Source organism: Papio anubis, chromosome 19 (genome assembly GCF_008728515.1).
Source record: "Papio anubis isolate 15944 chromosome 19, Panubis1.0, whole genome shotgun sequence".
Classification (NCBI taxonomy): domain Eukaryota; kingdom Metazoa; phylum Chordata; class Mammalia; order Primates; family Cercopithecidae; genus Papio; species Papio anubis.
In genome coordinates, this window is record NC_044994.1 from 4,014,523 (window position 1) to 4,031,321 (window position 16,799).

Below are 16,799 nucleotides of genomic sequence, written 5' to 3' on the forward strand. Positions count from 1 at the left end.
CCTTTTTCTTTTTCTTTTTTTTAAAATATGAAGCTGGGCTTGTAAATAATTAAGGAAATTCCCCAGATTAAGAAAAGAAAGAAGTCTAATGCCAAAGCTGAAAGTCAGAATGACACTGTTATGAGGCATTGGCCTGTGGAAGGTAGAGATTGTTGTTTAGAGGCCTTCTTTCATCTCCCATGGAGCTGAGACTCTTGATAAAAGGGTGGACTGGAAAAAATTCTCTTTCTGACAATAGTAGAACAAATGACAAATAACTGTGTTCGTCTGGCCCTGGATAGGGCAAATGTCTCCCTGAGAGTTCATGATCATGAAAGTTCATGCCGTCATGCTATTCTGGAGTTCAAAAATGTATCCTACCAATTTATACTGACTCCTATAAACTGAGAAATTAACATCAAGGGTTTCTGGGCTAGTAACCCCCTGGAACAGCTGTAGAAGCAAATAAAAATCCTCCTAAAAACTATATATCCACAGCCCAAGTCCCCTAGAAATCACCCAGACAAAGCCCCGCTGAGCACGAGCTTACACTCCAAAAGTATACAACGTGTGGAAATAGGCCACCATACATGAACTAGAAATTAAAACTTTAGCCACTGGAGTCAAAGACATCAGAATGTCACTCTGCCAAAGTCTTTAGCTACTATAAAATCACCTCTGGGTATCATTACTGCCTTAGTGACTGCCCATTTCATTTGACCACCAACTCATAAACACGCATTTATCATGCTGAGAGAGCCTCAGAATAAAATTGTCCCACTGATAAAACATTTAGAAATGCCCACAGTTTCCTGTCAGTAATTGTCTGTACCCCACAACCAGTCTAGGCACAGTCTTCCAATATACGCTTTACTCCTCAAACACCAATAGGCACAGATTTTAAAAGTTTAGGCCGGGCGCGGTGGCTCAAGCCTGTAATCCCAGCACTTTGGGAGGCCGAGACGGGCGGATCATGAGGTCAGGAGATCGAGACCATCCTGGCTAACACGGTGAAACCCCGTCTCTATTAAAAAATACAAAAAACTAGCCGGGCGAAGTGGCGGGTGCCTGTAGTCCCAGCTACTGGGGAGGCTGAGGCAGGAGAATGGCTTGAACCCGGGAGGCGGAGCTTGCAGTGAGCTGAGATCCGGCCACTGCACTCCAGCCTGGGTGACAGAGCAAGACTCCGTCTCAAAAAAAAAAAAAAAAAAAAAAAAAGTTTAATTACCAACACCCTAATTGATTCTCTCAAAAACAACAACGACGACGACGACAACAACAACAACAACAACAAAAACCCAAACCGGAAGAAGAATCCACTAGCAGTATCCGGAAGAAAATCTCTGCAAAAATCCAGTGGAAAAATCCACTTAAATAAGGGACAAATTCAAATAGTTAAAAAAACACAGACCATAATCTTGGACTTGATCCAAAGGCAGTGAATACATGATTAGACTCACATCAAATAGAAGGAACATTAAACACAGTTTCTTGTATTCTATACTGAGAAATTAAAAATCAGTAATCCTTTTTCATAGGTTCCCTGAATCTCAAGTATTGGATCTGATAGAGTTCTTACATTTTTTGGTTGTCCATTTTTAGTACCTAGTACGTATCTGGATAAAGGACATAAAAAACTGGCTGGGTGTGGTGGCTCACGCCTGTAATCCCAACACGTTGGGAGACTGAGGCGGGTGGATCACCTGAGGTCAGGAGTTTGAGACTAGCCTGGCCAACATGGCAAAACCCCATCTCTACTAAAAATACAAAATTAACTGGGCGTGGTGGCGCATGCCTGTAATCCCAGCTACTCAGGAGGCTGAGGCTCGAGAATCACTTGAACCTGGGAGTTGGAGGTCGTGGCGAACCAAGATCGCACCATTGCACTCCAGCCTAGGCAACAAGAGTGAAACTCCGTCTCAAACAAACAAACTAACAAAGCTATAGCAAATTATTATTGCATTACTCATTTATGAATTATGAATAGTTTGGAATAATAGTACAACATAGCAATCGAGGAATAAATCATTGTTTATGGATATTTATCATGCCCTTTATTAAAACTCAAAATACATTTTTTATCCTAAGAAAATATGTTACAGACTTGAGATTCAAACTGGCCTTCATAGACGTTCTTTTCATATTTTAGCTAAAAGAATACTTGTTCTTTTTTTGTCTTTTTTTTTTTTCTGAGACATGGTCTAACTCTGTCACCCAGGCTGGTGTGCAGTGACATGATCACTGCTCACTGCAGCCTCAACCTTCCATGCTCAAGTGATCCTCCTGCCTCAGCCTCCTAAGTAACTGGGACTACAGATGTGCACCACCACATCCAGTTAATCTTTTATTTTTTGTAGAGACATAGTCCCACTATGTTGCCCAGGCTGGTCATAAACTCCTGGGCTCAAGTGATCCTCCTGCCTCGACCTCCCAAAGTGCTGGGATTACAAGCATGAGACACTGAACCTGGCCAGGACTACATCTTGACTGATTTACTAGATTACATTAGTAAGAATTTTTAACATGTCAGACCAGAAAAAAATTGTGGGGCCTCAGATGAAGAATATTTAAATATTTTTAGCATGTGGATTTCCAGTTGTTCTAGTTTGTGTAGAAGTGGGTTTCTAAAGAGAACATTTAATAAAGCTGAAACTTTTTCTGAAGCATACCTAGTGAAGACCTTTAGCTTTTACCTGTGCTTTATCCTAAGCCCTTTTTCTGCTAATGTCTGTATTTCTTTTGGGGATCTACCACTCCCCAACTGTGTCCACATGACTTGGGAGGATTGACTTCCAGTCTGGGCCAGTGAGTCTTATCTGGGACTTCTGGCTATCTGAATAGTGATGATCTATTCCTGCTGAGATTGACATGTGAGCCTGGTGTAGTGGAGGGCTCCCTGAGAATGTGCAGTGCAGAGTACCAAAGAGCTACAAGCAAGAGGCCATTTCTTGCACTTGGACTTGCCTAAAGCCATGGTATCCCAAGGCTTTTCAGATATCTGAGACTTCTCCCTGGTATTTTCTATTGTTTTTTCACTTGAGCTACTTTAAATTTGATTTCTGTCATTTGTAACCAAACCTCCCCTATAAGAATACTAAAGGGAGTTCTTTAGGCTGAAATAAAAGGACACCCAAATCCACATGAACAAGTAAAGAGCACTCATAAAGGTAGCTAACGAGATAAATATAAAAGACAGTATCAATATATTTTTTGTTTGTAACTCTTTTTTCCCCACCTATCTGATTTAAAAGACAACTGCATAAAGCAATAATTGTAAGTTTATGTGATGGGCACACAAAGCATAAAGATGTAACTTGTAAGACAATAACATCACAAAGGAGGAGAGAGGAAATGGAGAGACATAGAAACAAAGTTCTTGCATACAACTGAAATTAAATGGCATTAATCAAAACTAGATTGTTAAGATGTTAATCATAATCCTCAGGGCAACTGCTCAGAAAATAACTTATAAGAATATATAGTAAAAGAAATGACAAGAGAAAATGGTACATGACAAAATATGTCTTTAATATAAAAAAGAAAGGGTCAGTAAAGGAGAAATAGAAAGAAAAAAGACAAATGACAAATAGCAAACACAAAGCAAAATAGCAGATATAAATCTTTCCTTATCAATAATTACATTAAAAATAAATGGATTAATATTTCTGTAATTAAAAGGCAGAGATTTGTAGCATGGATTAAAAAACATGATGCAATCATATGGTGCCCACAAGAGACACACTTTAGAGTCAAAGATATAAATAGGTTAAAAGTAAGAAGATATAAAAAGACATACCATGCAAAGAGTAAACAAAAGAGAGCTGGAGTGGCTATACTAATATCAAACAAAATAGTTTTTAAGGTACTAATTGCTACTAGAGACAAAGATATTTTATAATTATAAAAGGGTCATTCATCAAGAAGATTGAAGAATTATATACATATATGCACCTAACAAGAGCTCCAGAATATATTAAGCAAAAACTGACATAATTGAAGGGAGAAATAGACAATAAAACAATAATAGTTGGAAACTGCAATACCCAATTGTCAATAACGTATGGAACAACTAGACAGGAGATCAATAAGATAATAAGTGATGAAATGTGTTAACATGGTATAAGTCCTCTAGATCTGCACTGTCTACTAGCCACACGTGGCTACTGAGCACTTGAAATGTAGCTAGTCCAAATTTGGATGTGCTGTTCAACATACACCAATTTCAAATACTTACTTAATACCAAAACAAGAGAATGTAAAATGTACCATTGGTAATTTTTATATAAGTTATATGCTAAATTGCTGATTTGGATATATTGGGTTAAAGAAAATATATCATTCAAATTAATTCTACATGTTTCTTTTTACTTTTTTAATGTGGCTACTAGAAAATTTTAAATTACATGTATGATTCACAAGTCTTGCTGTCCTGCAAGACTACTTCAGAAACCAGAGAGAAGAGTCTGTGGTCTATGATTTTAATATGGAAAAATCTCAAGGCTGAGCCCTCTTGTTCAGGGACAAGAGTCACTGCAGACTAATCAACAAAGTTTCAACAAACTGGTCCAGTCATGGATTGTATATGGTTTTCAGCTGAAAAGAAATAATTTTTTTCACCTTCAAATAGCACAGAGAAACTAGAGAATATTGATCTTTTCTAGAGAAATTCAGCCAAAGAGAAAAATGTAACTGCATTAAATGAGAAACTCTCTTACACAGATAAAAAGACCACTACTAACATGTGAAGTTATCCAGCTCCTATATACATCTTCAAAACCAAGAACCTCAGAAATTGCTATTAGCTAACTTCATCTAGATTTTAAGTCATGCCCCTTTTGATAATCACAAAACCTCATCCTTCTTTACTTGCCACTCTGTCTAGAATCAGTGCTTTTCTAGCTGTGCCAGCGGCTGCCTCTGCACTTTCAAGCTGGACATACAACGTCATTCTGGTGTGGGTATATACAGCCAAGTAAACAGGCAATTACAACACAGAGTGATAAACACTATGAATGGGAAGTGTTTAGGATGCTACAGGCACCCATGCATAGTGGAGATGGCTTGGGCCAATCATTCTCCCCTTCTTCATTCTCTCCTTACTAACAATCCTGAATTTTATTCAGGTGCTAATTCCTTGTCACTCTTGCAAATAGTGGTGGCCAATGAGACATAAGCAATTGTTGTTGGATGGGCTTCCTGAAGGCTGACCTGGCTTGGAGGTATATAATTTTTACACTAATCTCCTTCTTCTTCTTGGAAAACAAATATGATGGTTGGGGCTCCAGAAGGCATCTTGAGACCATGAGACAAATATTAGGACAGCAGAGCAAAAGGAAAGCCTATTTCCTGGTGACAACGTAGAGCCCCCATTCCAGATCTGGTCTACGTATTTTCAGACTTCAAGTTATGTGAGAACAAACAGTCTCTAGTTGTTCAAGCTACGATTACTTCAGGTCTCTAATATTAGCCATTAAAAAATGAAGGGACCAAATAAGGGTGGAAGGGGAGACTAGGAAAGCTAGGCCTGTGGTCTGCCATGACAAACTCCTAAGAATAAAGGCCCCTGGAAATCCTCAATGGAAACAGGCTGCCATAGAAAGACCTAAACGTTGTGGCCACTAGTTAGGCAAAGCCATTTGAGATAACTCAAATTCTGTATGGTATTATTTTAGAACAGTTGTATTATCCTTAGAACAGGAAAAAAAATGCAAGAGTCTATTAGATTCAAAGTTCTTGAACCTGATATTCAAAAGAGACTTATTTCCATATTTGAGAATTTCACCAAAGGGTACTTAGAGAAAAAGACAAAAATGTATCTTTTACTTTTTAGATGGAGTCTCGCTCTATTGCCCAGGCTGGAGGGCAATGGCGTGTCTCAGCTCACTGCACTCTGCCTTCCAGGTTCAAGCGATTCTGTCACCTCAGCCTCCCGAGTAGCTGGGATTACAGGCACCTGCCATCGTGTCTGGCAAATTTTTGTATTTTTGTAGAGATGGTTTCACCATGTTGGCCACGCTGGTCTTGAACTCCTGACCTCAAGTGATCCGCCCGCCTCAGCCTCCCAAAGTGCTGGGATTACAGGCGTGAGCCACCGCGCCCAGCTGAAAAAGACAAAAACATAATCTTAAGAACCAAAGATGTGCAAAATCCAATCCACTCACTGACCTGGGTGGAAAGGGCAGACTTCTCTGAGAAGTTGGGAAGATGTAGGTAATGTGTATCACTTGGAACTGAGAACAACTTCTCCCTAATCCTGATGCTTCCTTCCTGGGTAGGAAATCACTTAGTGCACCACGGGCCTTTCTCTGCCTTTCTACTCATTCTGCCTCTGAGCAGAGAAACAATGTGACCAGCAAATTTGGGAAGAAAACTGGGCATACTCTTCATCTTGGTAGTAAACTATTTGTAAAGAACATGAATTTTGCGCTGCTTGTCCAGGGGCAGGCCCTTCTTGACTTATGTTTTGGGGTGTGTCTGGCTAAATGTTGGCTAAGTCTTGTCCTCTAATCTGGCCTCCCTCTGTTTCCAAGTTCTCTGGCACCTATTTTACTGAGGCCATAGAAACCTCTGTGACCTGTTTTGCTTAACCAGAACCTGTTTTTCAATCATGGAATGATTTGGAGGATCTGGGATAAAAGAGACTCAAAACTACATCATTAGTACTATTGTGTTAAGAATGGGCTTATTTGAATATTTTAGAGGATTTGGCTTATTAGAACACAACCTCACAACTCCAATTTAAAATTGGTAAGTGTGAAATTGAATGAGAGTTGATTCTAAGTTGAAATCTTCCTGTGTATGTACAGTATTGGAAATTTCATCAGGTTCACCTTAATAGTGAGTATATTAGCTGTTGAAGTACTCAGCAAATACTGAACGAGGGCCCTGTAAAAATGATTATTAGATATATAGTTAGGCTGCTAGAAGAAATATTTGTAAGCTGTTTTTAAAAACTTATGGAAGAACTAAGTTTGATTTTATAAATTAAATACATTAAAAATTAATTTAAAAAATGAACATTAGTTTCTGTGTAGTGTCTTCTGCAAATAAAATTTGCCCTCAAGGACACCAAAAAAATTCACATCATCATGCATGGTCTTCTTGCTAGGTTGCTAAAGAAGTCCCTTAGTCTCCCACAAAGCCTGCATGGGTCAGCAGTCTAAAAACAGCCTCAGCCACGTGGCTAAAGGTGTATTTGCAATACTACGAATGGCCCAGTGGAAACTTGGACACCAGGTTGAAGTGTAGGAAGCAGAAGTGTAAGGTAATGATGAAGTTAGGATGCTGCTGAGGAATGCCCTGGGGTCAAAGGCTACGCCATTGTGAGCCGCTCAGTGAAAGGCGTGAGGAATGAGCACAGAGGGACAAGTGTCTCAGATTGATAAAACCATACTTACAGGGGGACAAACAGTGGCTCCAGGGGATGGCCACCTGGACTGCTGGGATGGGCCTGGTGGTGAGCAGGGGCATGCTGCCTGGCCCTGAGAGGTCTGCTGCACAGTTGGCACTTACTTGTCTGAGGGCACTGAGGAGCCACTGTTTAAAGCAGATATAGGCTAAGACTCGCCATCACTCATCCACAGAAGAGCTGGTGCCCTTGAGTGTGAGACATTAGGTGCTGGAGAGCTGTGTTTGGGGCAGTAACAAACCAAAGAAACAAGGTCCCTGCCCTCAAGGGTCCCACAGTCTGAGAGGAGAATGCATGATAAACAAGTAACCGATGAATACTTTTTGAGAGGTGTCTGCCATTAAAGAAAGCAGACGAATGGGATGGGGGAGTGGGGAGGGGCTGCTCCTTTAGAAGGGGTCAGAGGGCCAGGCACAGTGGCTCACGCCTGTAATCCCAGCATTTTGGGAGGTTGAGGCGGGTGGATCACTTGAACTCAGGAGTTTGAGACCAGCCTGGCCAACATGGTAAAACCCCGTCTCTGCCAAAAATACAAAAACTTCACCAGGCATTGTGGTGTGCACCTGTGATTCCAGCTACTTGTGAGGCTGAGGTGAGGAGGATCGCTTGAGCCAGGGAGGCGAAGGCTGCAGTGAGCCAAAATGGTGCCACTGCACTCCAGCCTGGGTGACAGAGGGAGACCCCACCTCAAAAAACAACAACAACAAAAAAAGGGAGGTCAGAGCAAGGAGCCACAATCTGCACAAAAAGCAGGTCTAGCAGGGGACACTCCTCCTGCGACAGCCTGAGGGTGGAGAGAGAGGGTGGCATGAGCTTGGCTTGCTGAGGGGGAAGTCAGCAGTGATGGGAGTGGGTATACGACATGAGACAGGAAGGGGAGATGCCAGCCGAGGCTGTGAGTCAAGGAGTCTTGGGACACAAATGCAGTCCACAAACCCAGTACTGCAACGCATCCTGTCTCATGGTTTTCTTCGAATCAAGTAAAATCCGACTCTGAGCCTCATCCCATCCAACGCTGGCCAGGAGAGAGGCTCTGTCATCCATCTTGGGACTCACAGAACCCTGGCGGCAGGTCTGGGGGGCTTTGGACAATGAGGGCTGGGCTGCTAATATTTCTAAGCAGAAACCCCTGGAAAAGGGAACGGCAGGCTCGGGTTCCCCGTGAGCCACGGGCCGAGAGCGCTGGTCTCCACAATCAGGTGACCTGGGCCTCTGCAAACTCTTCTGGCCCCTCTCTCAGGCCCTCAAAGTCCTCGTTCTCTCCGCTCCCCTAGCAGGACACCCCGGAAGCAGAGAGGCTACAGGTAAACAAAAGACAGGTTCTCTGACCTTGCTCGACATCCTAGTGGGTAACTCACACCCTTCCGAGGCAGAGGAGCGCAACGGTCTTGCTATTTGCCTAGAACTGGGGGATGGAAGCAGTAATTACTAACACACATATTCTAGAAAGATTGCGCTAGCTGCAGAGGGAAGTACGTAAGTTAGACGGGCAGGAAACACATTTCTGCCATAAAGATATTTCGCCGGTGACTGTGCCTAACTTCAGGGGCTACCTTCAGCCCAGTGAGGGAAGTCCTGTCTCCTTGACTGGCAGGGCGCCTGCACTCTCCAGGCGTCATTCGGTGAGTGACAGCGCGGACTCTAGGCTTCCCAGCACTACTGAGCGGGGGCAGAATTCTTTTCCTCTTTGCATCTGCACGGAGAATTCTCATCTCAAAAGCCAAACCTTGGAGTTGTTGCTGACCCCACACTTCAAGCAGACTTTAAAATAAAAAGAGGTAGAACACATTTACTTTTTTTTTAATTGAGACGGAGTTTCACTCTTGTCGCCTAGGCTGGAGTGCAGGGGCACAATCTCAACTCACTGCAACCATCTCTTCCCAGCTTCAAGCGATTCTCCTGCCTCAGCCTGCCAAATAGCTGGGATTACAGGCACGCGAAACCACACCCGGCTAATTTTTTGTATTTTTTAGTAGAGACGGGGTTTCACCACGTTGGCCAGGCTGGTCTCGAACTCCTAACCTCAGGTGATCTGCCTGCCTTCGCCTCCCAAAGTGCTGGGATTACAAGCATGAGCCACTGCGACCGGTCCACATTTACTTTTTACTGGTTAAAGCTCAAAGGTCGAAGAGCTGTAATGGCTAACACCCACCCACCAATGGCGTGTCTGCCTGGCTTACTGAGCTCAGTGCCCGCCAGGTCTGGAGCAGCCCTATGGGGCCGGATGCACCATGTTGTCTGCAATGTCTCCTGGAGCCTCGGGCTTGGATGCCTCCCCTCCCAGCTCAGCTTCTCTCTCTGACTGTCCACAGGACTAGCTGCCGTGTGGACACCTTCAGCAGAAGTACATCTTTCCTGGTCAAACGTTCTCTCTGTCCTTGACATTCATTCTACCTTCCAAATGCCGCAGCTCCTTTCTTAAGTCACTCAGGCTGTCCTCTTGAGTTCTTCCCCTCTCTAGATCCTCCAGGCACCAGGCTGCCAAAACACGGACTCTGAAATGAGGTGGATTTGGCCATGGCAGCACAGCTCACGGTTCCCAATTCTAACAGTATCCTGTGGGAGAGCTGAGAAGGTTTTTCTCTACCTTGACCCTTCTGCAACTCCTTGCAACCTTTAGATCATTCTTGTAAAGCTGGTTGGCATCCGAAGGCCCACAGAGCAAGCAGAATAGTAAAGTATTCATTTAAAAGGTTCCCCCATATTGGAATAAAGCATATGAAAAAGTAGACAGCAAAATTTTTGTTCAAAAATCTGTTCTGAGAGAATTTGTATAGACATCCTGAGAGAAAGAACATTGTTTGCTGATTGCTTTTTTTTTTTTTTTTAAGACAGGGTCTTGCTCTGTCACCCAGGCGTAAGTGCAGTGGCACAATCACGGCTCACTGCAGCTTCCACCTCCCTGGGCTGAAGTGATCCTCCCACCTCAGCCTCTAGAGTAGGTGGGACTACACATCACCGTGTCTGGAGTTGGCTCCTGCTGTGGGTTCTTAATCTTGCTGACTTCAATAATGGAGCCCCAGACCTTCGCGGTGAGTGTTACAGCTCTTAAAGATGGCAGAGACCCAAAGAGTGAGTGGTAGCAGGGTTTATTGTGAAGAGCAAAGGACAAAACTTTCACAGTATGGAAGGGGACCCAAGCTGGCTGCCGCTGTGGGCTGGGGTGGCCAGCTTTTATTCCCTTATTGGCCCCTCCCATGTTCAGGTTTCTGTCCTATGAGTGCCCTTTTTTCAATCCTCCCTGCGATTGGCTACTTTTAGTATCCTGCTGATTGGTGCATTTTACAGAGCACTGATTAGTGCATTTTACAATCCTCTTGCTAGCTACAGAGCACTGATTGGTGCATTTCACAGAGCACTGATTGGTGCATTTTACAATCCTCTTGCTAGCTACAGAGCACTGATTGGTGCATTTTACAATCCTCTTGTAAGACAGAAAAGTTCTCCAAGTCCCCACTTGACCCAGGAAGTCCAGGTGGCTTCACCTTTCATCACAACACCCGGATAATTTTTTAATTTTTGTAGAGACAAGGTTTCACCATGTTGTCCAGGCTGGTCTTGAACTCCTGAGCTCAAGCGATTTACCCACCTCAGCCTCCCAAAGTGCCACTGCACCCTGTCCGCTGATCCCTTAAACACTATCTTCTTTAGACAGAAATGTCAAATTTACATCTATGCTGAAGTTAACAAAAAATATGACTCACACTCATTTCGATTTTTTATTAAAATACTTTTTTGTTTATAGGGACAACCAAAGAAAAATACACAATTTTATATGTTGTAGATCATATAAAATACAATAAACATAAACTCTTGGGAATGCAGAATAGATTTCAAAAATCTTAAAAGAAGCTTTCATAAAAATAAACTTTAGAAATGTGGCTTAGATTTACTGCATTTTTTCAGAAAACTTTCTTTTCTCCGTTTGAATGCTACCCTGATTATAAATAATTGTTCAAATATTCTAACGTCTTATCAATTTTGCTTTCTGGAATTTTAGAAATCACATGTCTAAATGAAGACCTCTTTTTATACCACCCTACATAAACACAGAATAGATTTTATTTAAATTATCATTTGATTTGGCACTATTGTAAATACAGTTTTAGTAATAATTAAATGTTATGGGGGAAAAACTAACAGAAAAACCTGTTAACAAGCACAAGTCTTACTATAAGAAAGGATCTTTTATATATGGCTTTTATGATACCCACTGATTTAAAATCTAGTGCTTTTAAAATCTGCTTACAAGAAAAGCAATAATCTAATTTTTTATTAAAAAAGAAAAAAGAATTTTTACCAAAACTTCAATATAGAAGTTAATGTGCTTAGCATGGTAACAGAGGATCTAACTTTTAACCAGGCTATCAACTTCTTGAATATTTACTTTCAATTTGGAAAAAATATTGTTATTCAGAACCTGAAATACATTATAAAACTGGAAATGGAATCTTTTAGGTGAATTCTTTCTTTCAACCCCTCATAAATCTGAAAAAATAGGCCAAATTTGAAGGCAAAAGATCATTACATTTAGGGATCATTTCTAATGAGAGAAATCAAGGTAAGAAAAATCAATTAAAACAATGTGGTTTAAGAAAGCATCCTCCTAATGTAGGGGGTGGGAAACAGATATTACATTTTAAAATTTAATAATAAAGACCTAAAAAATGATAAATGCAGTTTTTAAATATTTGTTGTCATCATTAAGAAAACTTAGGCATGTTGCCAACACACACACAAACATCACTCCACTCACAGTAGGAAATGACTGAAAAACAGCAGAGTTGAACTGCAGCAGGAGGCTGCAGATTCCTTTCAGCTTTCTGCGTAAAGTTCAAGGATACTTTCAGCTCTACAGGTGCTCATGAAGAAGGGGAGCTAAATGTTTTCAAGGCACTTTTAAACGAGGCATTCTAGGTAAAAGGAAGAAAAGGAGATCCTAATGTTTTCCTACCAAAAAATATATCCATGAGCTAAATCTCAACTTTTTAAAAGGCTAAAATATCTTGAATATTAATTAAGAGTTATTTGAAAGAGCAGAAAAGGTATTAAGACTTTAATTTATAATAGTTGATCATAATATTACAAATGATCTTTTAACTAACTGCTATTCAGATCATGAATAACACAAAATGTATCCAAGAGCATTATCTATTTTTATATACTAAAATATGTAGATGTACAAAGAGGTATTCCTAAAAAGTTGCTTATAGTTCAGATATGCACTAGAGCAATTAGTAATTTGGTAAAATTAAGAGTCTGTAATATAAACATTTGTGTTTTAGATTCATGCTTAAAGATTGAGATTTTATTACTATGAAGGGCACATAGTATCTTTATTGAAACATTTATTGAAACATTATATAAAATGTTGGCTAAATTCTGTAGCCTATTTGGAGTGAACATCATCTTGAATAGAGATTTTAAAATTTCATAATCTTAACCTCCCACGATATGACTATACTTGTTTAAAAAGATAATAAACTTAACAAATGAAATATTACAAAATATGAACGTAGATGGTTTTAAGTTTGTTTCCCTTTATAATTCCCAGCATTTTCACCCTGCCCTGTTCATACGAGTAAATTCTCTTCAATTCCTGTCCCATCACCCGTCTGCTGGAAAACACTGCTTTGTCTTGGCTAAGGCTGCATGAGCTCAGTCTCGCACTGGCTCAGCCTCCCCTTTCAGCGACACCATTTCCCTACCAGGGTACAAGCTGTTTCCTGGTGCTCTAGGTGGAGTCTGATTTGGCATTCGTTCCCCATCCCTAGTGCTCTTTAAGCTGGTACCTTAAGTCACAGAAATGCTTTTGCTTGCTAATTATTTACCCTAGCAGTGCATTTAATGCAATTTCATAGGTACACCCTGACAATCTTGGTAAAGATTCTTCATCACTGCCTAAGTCAGCACTTTGGGCAGGGGAAATAAAAGAGAACAGGAAACTTTCTCTAAAGCTTTGTCAACACATGTATTATAGAATAGATTCTACTATGTAAGAGTTCTCAATTATAAAATATGGTAAGCATTTACCTTTTAAAACCAACATAAAAGGGAAGAAATTAAGCTTTTTATGATATTTTTATATGAGTTATCAGAGTGGTATATCAAATATCTACTCTATTTATAAAATGGATAAAACAAGGCACAAAGAGGAATGATGTGCAACTATAAAAACTCTGTGCTAAAAGTCGCACATGAAGAAATCATAACTCACATCAACAGCTTCTGCTAACACTGCAAAAACCTTTTGGAATGCTAAAGGAAAACCACATCAGGCTTCATGTTAAAAACCTCAGATGTTTCAAGAAATTCTCTGTACACCTGCTTCTCATATGACCAAAGTTGTATATGTATTCAAAGGAAAGGGCTTATTGCTAGGGGCAATACAATCAGTAAGAACAGTTATATAATTAAACACATCACTGGCTATGTCATATTTTAAAAGAAACTTATTCCAAAGTCTTTACAACTTAACTTACCAGGATTCTGACACAACCAACAGACTTACAGAATAACTTTTTATACCTATTCTTTTACTAAGTTGCTTTGGTTTGCATTTGTCTTCCTTCTTTAAAACATGCAGTTCATACATTTGACAGTTTTACTACCATAGTCAATACATTCTGGACCAATGCACTCACAGCAGGCATTATGAAACCAGCGATATTTGGATGCTCCCATGGACTCACAGGATATTTTACACTGATGTATGGACATGCAGTCATCAAAATAAACCACAGTACACATGTGTTCTGAAAAACAAAAATTTAAGATTTCAGGGCAAGAAAAAAGAAAAACAAAAAAAAGCTTTATTACCTAGTTGAATATTAATAGTTATTTATCTTAGTTCTCTTACTGCTGGTCTGTACATGACAAAGAGGAGGTACAGGAAAAAAGATCTTCATTAATTAATTATGTTGAGAAGGAAGTCAGATTCTCCCACTCTATCTGAAGAAGGCAAAGGGCTTCCTTAGCTTCTTTTATTAAATTTCAGGCTTTGATCTAAAGGTTGGTTTATTGGGCTTAAAAGCATTTGCTATGTTATACAGCTGTACTTTTAAACTGGGCATTTCCTTTTTTTTTTTTTTTTGAGATGGAGTCTCACTCTGTTGCCCAGGCTGGAGTGCAGTGGTGCGATCTTGGCTCACTGTAGCCTCCACCTCCCAGGTTCAAGTGATTCTCTACCTCAGCCTCCTGAGTAGCTGGGATTTACAGGCATATACCACCACACCTGGCTAATTTTTATATTTTCAGTAGAGGAATCAAAGAATCCACGGAACTAAGTAGAAAATGATAGATCCATAAGCTAAAAACAGACAACAAATAGAACTGCAAATGCAGGCCAGGCATGGTAGCTCAAGTCTGTAATCCCAACACTTTGGGAGGCCGAGGCAGGTGGATCACCTGAGGCCAGGAGTTTGCAACCAGCCTGGCCAACATGGTGAAACCCTGTCTCTACTAAAAATACAAAAAATTAACCGGACATGATGGCGGGTGCCTGTAACCCCAGCTACTCGGGAGGCTGAGGCAGGAGAATCACTGGAACCTGGGAGGTGGAGGTTGTAGTGAGCCGAGATTGCACCACTGCACTCCAGCCTGGGCGACAGAGCGAGACTCCGTCTCAAAAAACAAACAAACAAACAAAAAAAACCAAAAAAAACCAAACAAACAAACTGCAAATGCAGGAGGAGCAGTAGGAAGAGGCTAACTCTATCTTGGGGAAGAGGTGCCCAGGAAAGATGTCACAGAGAAAAAACTTTAGCTGTGTCTTGAAGACAGCTGGAGTTTCCAGGAATTAGCTTCTTGCTAATTGCTTCATAAATTTAAATAATCTTTGAACAAAACTTATGAATTATTATTTAATATCTATTATGTTGATTATTTAGATTTCAATAATGGAGAAAATGATAACGAAACATATTATTGCATTCCATATGTTTCTAATGTTTTCCAAAATCTAGCATTTGTTTTACAAAGTACTCTAACCTAAAAGGGAATAAGAATTCTTACACTGTCATTTAACAGAAGCTGTTTTGCTTTTACTATTAATGTCCGAAGCTCACACGGTTTTTTTGTTTTTTGTTTTTTTTTGGAGATGGAGTTTTGCTCTAGTTGCCCAGGATGGAGTGCAATGGTACGATCTCGGCTCACCACAACCTCCACCTCCTGGGCTCAAGTGATTCTCCTGCCTCAGCCTCCCAAGTAGCTGGGATTACAGGCATGCGTTACCACACCCAGCTAATTTTGTATTTCTAGTAGAGACGAGGTTTCTCCATGTTGGTCAGGCTAGTCTTGAACTCCCGACCTCAGGTTATCCGCCCGCCTCGGCCTCCCAAAGTGCTGGGATTACAGGCGTGAGCCACTGCACCTGGCCCACACTGTTTTATATAGGTAGGAATGTAATGGAGGGCACAAGTAATAGCCAAGTAAGAGTACAAATTATACTATTTATACATAATTCACCTCATATTTTAAGAAATAATTCCAATTTTTCATAAGTGCTTTATGCTTCCACAGTAAAATTATATGGTGCCTTTTATCAAAAATATCAAAGATTTTATAAAAGTCACATGCTCTTTACATTCCAAAATTATGATATGCCCTATCTTCACTAATAAATGCTCTTAAATATGCTTCTGTAATTTGTGTAAGTTATTTTCTCATTTAATTCCTTTTCTCACCAACAGCACTCATTTGCAGAGAACTGGCTGGGGTTAGTTTATGCCTGGAAATGAGATGTCTGGAATACCAACTTGCTTATAAAGAAATTTAGCTAATGACTTTGGCATCATTTTGGTACGTCTGCTATTATAAAAATCTGACTTCATGGGATACTCTGAACGTTACCTGACAATGAGCAATATCATATTAGAGAAGCAGCACTGTTGTTATCTTATGAAGAGAATAAAGCCTAAGACAAATAAATACCAGAATTAGGAACAATTATCTATTTTCCAATACAGTACAGCCTCTGCTGCCAGGAGTATGGAGGAATTTTGACAATATGCTGACATGCCTCTTTATCTTTTTTTTTGGCAAGACGGAGTCTTGCTCTGCCACCCAGGCTGGAGTGCAGTGGTGCGATCTCGGTTCACAGCAACCTCCGACTCTCAGGTTCAAGCAATTCTCCTGCCTCAGCCTCCCTAAGTAGGTGGGACTACAGGCTCCCGCCACCACGGCCAGCTAATTTTTGTATTCTTAGTAGAGACAGGGTTTCACCATGTTGGCCAGGCTGGTCTTGAACTCTTAACCTCGTGATCCACCTGCCTCAGCCTCCCAAAGTGCTGGGATTACAGGCATGAACCACCACACCTGGTCGACATGCCTCTTTATCTACCCAGGGATCGGAGATATTTTTTTTTTCTCTTATCCTTCTGGCATGTGCCTCTAGATATGATGGGATCAGGGT

The 16,799-nt window shown here is 40.7% G+C and overlaps 1 protein-coding gene across 4 annotated transcripts in view; it reads right to left on the reverse strand.

Annotated features, from left to right (window-relative positions):
- Positions 1 to 16,799, reverse strand: part of TWSG1 (twisted gastrulation BMP signaling modulator 1) — a 113,639-nt gene that overhangs the window by 36,832 nt on the left and 60,008 nt on the right. For 3 of the 4 annotated variants that reach the window (XR_001897170.3, XM_021929944.2, XM_017951532.3), the window contains one exon: positions 14,032 to 14,142. Coding sequence is in view for 3 of the 4 variants with exons in the window: in XM_021929944.2 (XP_021785636.1) it covers positions 14,032 to 14,142 (111 nt within the window). In the remaining variant the exon portion in view is untranslated. Of the gene's footprint in view, positions 1 to 11,093; positions 14,143 to 16,799 lie in introns of those variants that run through there. The other variant, XM_003914164.4, reaches the window with a different exon arrangement.